This window comes from Gracilinanus agilis, chromosome 4 (assembly GCF_016433145.1).
Source record: "Gracilinanus agilis isolate LMUSP501 chromosome 4, AgileGrace, whole genome shotgun sequence".
In the NCBI taxonomy this organism is placed as follows: Eukaryota; Metazoa; Chordata; class Mammalia; order Didelphimorphia; family Didelphidae; genus Gracilinanus; species Gracilinanus agilis.
The window spans coordinates 461,967,499-461,973,498 of record NC_058133.1 but is presented as its reverse complement, the minus strand read 5'-3'; the positions used below and the strand labels follow the sequence as shown (position 1 = coordinate 461,973,498).

The window sequence follows — 6,000 nt, the reverse complement described above, 5'->3', positions numbered from 1 at the left end:
TATATATATATATATATTATATATAACTATATATAAAAATATATCCAAATATATTTTGCAGCAATAAAGATAGACCTAAACATTTAGAGAAACATGCATGGCTCATGGATAGGTTGAGCCAATATAATAAAAAATGACAATAGTACTTAAATTTATTTACTTATTCAGTGCCATATTACATTCCCAAAGAATATTTTATAGAATTAGAAAAAATAGTTATAAGATTCATATAGAGAAACAAAAGGTCAAGAAACCAAAGAGTAATAGTGAAAAAAAGAAGGAAGGAAAGAGATTTATCGGGACCAGATTTTACATTGCCCTACAAAGTGGTAATCAATAAAACAATTTGGAACTGGTTTTAAGAAGAGAAAAGTCAATCGGTAGAATCGATTAGATACACAATATATAGAAACAAACAAACAGTAGGATGGTGTTTGATAAGCCAAAAGACCCAAGCTATCAATACTGAAAGGACTCACTATTTGGCAATAGCCTCAGAGAAATTAGGTTTCACTTCATAATATACACCAAGATAAGCTCTAAATGGATACATGACCTAGATATAAAAAGCCACATCAAAAACAAATGAAAGGGGAAAAGAAGAAATTACTGTACCTGTTGGATGTATGGGTCTATGGCTAAACAAGAAATCAAAAGGAACCCACAAGATAAAATTAGATAAATATCATGATTGTATTTCATCTCACTGTTCCAGAGGAACCCAGCATGAAAGCAAATGTCAAGTAGTGGGAAAATACAGGATGAAGCCTTGAATAACATAAATAATATCTCATGGGAATGGCATTGAATACCATAAAAAGACATTTAGATTTTACTCCATCAAAAAGAGGAAGTCACTAAAGATTTTAGAGGAGAAGGACAAGACAGATCCATATTGGTATGGAAGGATCACAGTCAAAGATAGGAAGGATGGGAGAGAGTGATAAAAGGGAAAACGGCATGGGAGGAAGGAAGCAAGACCACTTCTGACTTTTAAATCCCATGTACAGCAAAGGGAGATCCTTTCACACTGATGCTAACAAAGGACACACATACAGGCAGTCCATGTCAGTGTGTGTATATGTAATCACATGTGTGCATATATAGTTGAAATTATACATATAACACATGTGCACAGATGGCATGATCTTTCTTTAGTCAAATAAATGTGAATGACCTTGTACCATCATCATCATCACTTATATAGTAGTTTAAAGTTCGTAAAACACTGTACATGTCATTTTAGTTGATCCTTATAACAGCTTTGTGAGGTAGGTGTTATTATTTAACTCCATTTTACAGATGAAGAAACTGAGGCTGAAAAAAGATTAAGTGATTTTGATCAAGGTCACATAATAAGATGAGATTTGAACTCAGGACTTCCTGGCTCCAGGTCAAACACTCTATCTACTCTAGCCCAAGTTCTTCCTTCTCTAAGTCCACATAAAGGTTGTATGTCAATATATTAATGCTCCAATGATTAAACATAATATCTGTGTTGCCCACCAGGTAGCATCCCATTTGAGCTACCAGCCCAGTACTCTCATCAGTTTCTGGCACATTCATGGGATAGGCTTCCTAAAAGACTGAAATATGCTCTCTGGTCACCTACTCAGCCTGAAGAATACTAGAATATCTTCTGAACTACCCAGTCGTTGACTTCTAGTGATAGCAGTGGCCAAAGCTTACATTTAATCTAGAAAATGAAATGGAATGTTATTCAAAATATTTTGCTCTATCATCTGTACACAACTCCAGAGTCCCCACCTCATCTGTCTGGGATCTCCTCTCTGTGATGACCCCCTCTCCATCCACAGGACTCGTATTTAACATACTCTGATCATGGTTTATTGAGCACCACCAAAAAAAAATGTCAATTATATCCATTTCTCGCCATCTCCCAAACCTCTTCCTGCTTGCCCTTCCAGATCTTCAGAGAGCCAATTCCTAAACTACTCATACTCATAGGAAAGAAATGGGGAAAGAGCATGGGAAGGTGGAGAGGGAATGATCTCTCCTCAATACCATAGACTATTTAGAAAGGGAGGATAGAATGGCCTGATGCGTTATGGTCCATGGGATCACAAAGAGTTGGATATGGCAGAACAACTGAATGACAACAACAATTTAAAAAGGAAAGCAGGTAAGATAGTGTTAGAAACCAATGTCCGATGCATGTACCACAAATATCATAGTGCCTGCCATCTTGGGAAGGGGGAGAGGTGGGAGAGAGGGAGAAAACATGGAATGCAAAATGTCAGAAAGTGATTATTAAAAACTGTACCAACATGTAATCTAAGGGGGGAAAATTAAAAAGAAAAAAAGCCAATTTCCCTTTCTTAGCTTATTATTAGTTCAACCAAATTCAGAGTAGCTGACAGCTTGGTATTTGGGATTTAAATAAACCCCATCAAAAATAAAAAACAAACCCCAGGTTTATTGCCCTAGATCATCATTTCTGTCATAGCTCAGGTCTCCAGTAGTCTCAATCTCTGGCCGATAAAGTCTTTGGTGATAGCAGCAAGGATAAAAATGGCTACTCACATCCTGTCACCCACCTGACAATCAGGAAGTTTTGACTCTCATGGGCTACAGAAAAAAGAAAAAGGCAGCCAATCTAGTGTAGCCTGCCCTAGACCACATTCCTAGATCTCAGCTCCAAATGGAAGGAGCTCACCATTACACATGAAAACAGCATCATGGGAGCATCTTCAGTCCTGTTGTAAACCGGCCCTCGATGACCTCAGTGTCCCACTCATTGTCTCTCGATTACAGAAAGCCCGCCTTGCCAGGATCCGTGTGGCCAAGACTGGAAGTTCCAATGCCTACCTGCACAGCAAGAGGAATGGTCTTCTCAATGAAGCCCTGGAGCTGACAGTCAGTATCTTGGGGCTGGGAGGGAAGGGATAGGGGAATGGGAAGGGAGAGAGAAAAGCTCTGGTTTTCTCACTCCCCTTGAGCCCTTGTTCTTTCTCATGCTTCTAGCCTGCCCTGCTCTCACTCAGGTAAGGAGTGATATCTCTGACCTTCCCCCAAGCATCAGATCTACTAGATTTGCCTTGGGTTTTTTTAACCCTTATCTTCCTCCTTAGAACCAATACCCTGTATTGGTTCCAAGGCAGAAGAGCCCTAGGCCCTAGGCAATTGGCATTGACTTACCCAAGGTCACACAGCTAGGAAGTGTCATAGATCATATTTGAACCCAGGACCTCTTGTCTCCAGACCTGGCTTTCTATTCACTGAGAAACCTAGCAGCCCCTAGATTTATTTGCCTTATTAACCACCCCCACCCACCACCCCCCCTCTCTCTCTCCCTCTCCCTTTCCCTCTCCCTCTTTCTCCCTCTCCCTCTCTATTTCTCCCCCTGTCTCCCTCTCCCTAAAGTGAATATTTTTTCTGGGCTTCTCCATTTGAGCTGAATGTTCAGAACCCTGATACCTGCCTGTTAAGACTCAATTCTTAAACCTCTGTTTCCTTAAGGGGAAACTACCTAAAACGGTTTCTCCTCTAATCAAGCCACCAAGTACTCATTAAGCTCCTACCATGTGCAAGACACTGTGCTAGAGGAGGATACAAAGGCAAAAGTGAAATAATTCCTGCCTTCAAAGAGCCTAAAATCTAACAGGAGAGATAACATGGGGGAGAGTACCATTCAGAGTGTGAACCAAACCTATACAAGTTCACCTTGGTGGGTTTGGGGGGGCTGTAGTAGTTGGAAGGTCTAGGAAAAACCTCATAAAAATGGCGGCACTTAAACTGAATCTTGAAGACCAGGATTTCAACAGGTGGAGATGAGGAGGGAGTACATTCCAGGCATGGGGGACAGCCTGTACAAAGACACACAGAAGGAAGATGGAGTGTCATGTGGGAGGCACAGATGGTTCCCATGGCTTAAACCAGCAATTCTCAGAGTGTGTGCCATGGAACTCTAGCATGATTCAGATTTCATTAGGTGTGCCAAGAATCTCCTCCCTCCACCCCAAGACTTCCTTGTTCACCAGCCCCCTTCCCTGGCTGCAATTTGCTGCCTGCCTGCTTTTCCCAGCTTAGTGTTAGGAAGGTCACCCAATATCAGCTCTATCCAAGCCCTAGAGAAGCTCAGAAAAAGGAGGGTTCAAGAAGGGAAGGAGACTCAGAGGAATCCCAGGCCCAAGCGATAGATTGGTGGCCTGTCTGTCCAGTAACCTTTTTTTTAGTTTAACATGCCACAATTTCCCAAAGAAAAGAATACAGGAGAGAGAGACAGAGAGAGAGAGAGAGAGAGAGAGAGAGAGAGAGAGANAGAGAGAGAGAGAGAGAGAGAGAGAGAGAGAGAGAGAGAGAGAGAGAGAGAGAGAGAAGGAGAAGGAGAAGGAGAAGGAGGAGAAGGAGAGAGAGAAAAGCATGAGAGTAACTGGTTTCAATCCTGTCCAATCTGATGCTCTAATGCCATACCAAGATAGCTTGTATTGTATTTGTTTTCTGTAGCCTCTTCGCCTTCATCAATAATTTCTTTCTTGGCAACTACAGCATCCTCCTCACCTCCAATCCCTGAGCCAAAGCAGCAAGTAGGGTGGGCACCATAGAAACCTACACATACCCTACAAGTCAATAAACAATTTCCTCTCACCCAAAGATTAAGGGTGGCTGGGAAGAGGAGCCGTACTGTTCTCCCTGCTCATTTCGTCTCTTGTCTTGTCTCAGGGTTCCCCAGAGGATGAGCATATGACCAAGACCACATCACTCATTGAGAGCCAGCATCACCACCTGCTGCACTGCCTGGAGAAAACGACTGTAAGTCTCCCCCCTCCTCGCCCTTAGTCATTCCCCTCAGCTATCAACTTCCCTCCTCCTAAAGGTAGCCTCAAGCCCACCCTCAGTTACCGCCTGTCCCTCCATGGACCAAGATGGGGCCAGGGAATGGTAGGAACCATCCTTTCCCTCCCAGCCTCACCCCAGGCTCCCCATGCTCTATCTCAGTGTACTACGTCACGGCGGCCCCTCTGCCATCACGTATCGAACAGAGCTGGGGAAGGAAGGATTACCTTGACGAAATGAAAAAGGCTCTGGACGTGGGTTCAGATCCAGGTTTGGTCACTTATTAGCTGAGAGGCCTCACACTTTTTTTTTTTAAAGGGCATATTTTTGATGTCTCTGTAATTTATTTTTTTGTTAAGGCAATGGGGGTCAAGTGACTTGCCCAGGGTCACACAGCTGGGAAGTGTCTGAGGTCAGATTTGAACCTAGGACCTCCTGTCTCTAGGCCCGGCTCTCAATCCACTGAGCTACCCAGCTGCCCTTAGGCCTCACACTTTTAATTCTCTAAACTCCAGTTTTCTAGTCTGCAAAATACAGGTCATAATACTCGTCCTACCAAACTCGGAGAGTTTCTGTGAGGATCAGAAGAGATGAGGCAGGCATATAAAGCAAAGAAATAAATGCTCTATAAATGTGAGCTCCTAAGCTATTATTATCTCCCAATTACAAGGGACTTGCCAGGGCCTGGGCTCTCCGATAAGGCAGAAACTTCCTTCGTACTCCAGCTATGCCTTGAGCCGGCGGGAGCTATGGGGCAGGCTATCTCGGGAGGATGGATCTCCGACTCTGATGGGCTGACACATCGCCCTCCGAGGAGATGCTGCGGAGCCAGTCTCCCTCCCCTCCCTAGCAGCAGCGGGCAGAACTTGGACTAGACAGCCACCACCCCGCACTGTTCTTCCTGCATCTGAGTGGGGCCTCGGCCCCTGGATGCCCACCTCCCGCCATGTGCTGGGAGGGGGACGGAAGGGGCTTTCCAACTGAAGATCAGTGGCGCTTCTTCCCCTCTCCTGCAGGACGGCCGAAGCCCTCAGAGGTCCAGCCCCTGACAGGCTGATGAGGCCATGATGCCAGGTCCTGGGTTAGGGGCAGAGCTGGAGTGAGAGGCTTTGGGCCACCTAAATTGGAAATGAATTGGATGGAAGCATCCAATTCTCGGGTGCCTTCCTTTCCCCAGACTGAATGATCAGCATGTCAGAGAGG

The 6,000-nt window shown here is 44.2% G+C and overlaps 1 protein-coding gene across 2 annotated transcripts in view; it reads left to right on the top strand.

The window, feature by feature from the left end:
- The window catches only part of KCND3 (potassium voltage-gated channel subfamily D member 3), a 329,902-nt gene that overhangs the window by 320,162 nt on the left and 3,740 nt on the right, over nucleotides 1-6,000 (top strand). For both annotated transcript variants that reach the window (XM_044672326.1, XM_044672325.1), the window contains exons 8-9: nucleotides 2,774-2,877; nucleotides 4,684-4,773. In XM_044672326.1, the coding sequence (XP_044528261.1) occupies nucleotides 2,774-2,877; nucleotides 4,684-4,773 (194 nt within the window). The remainder of the gene's footprint in view (nucleotides 1-2,773; nucleotides 2,878-4,683; nucleotides 4,774-6,000) is intronic.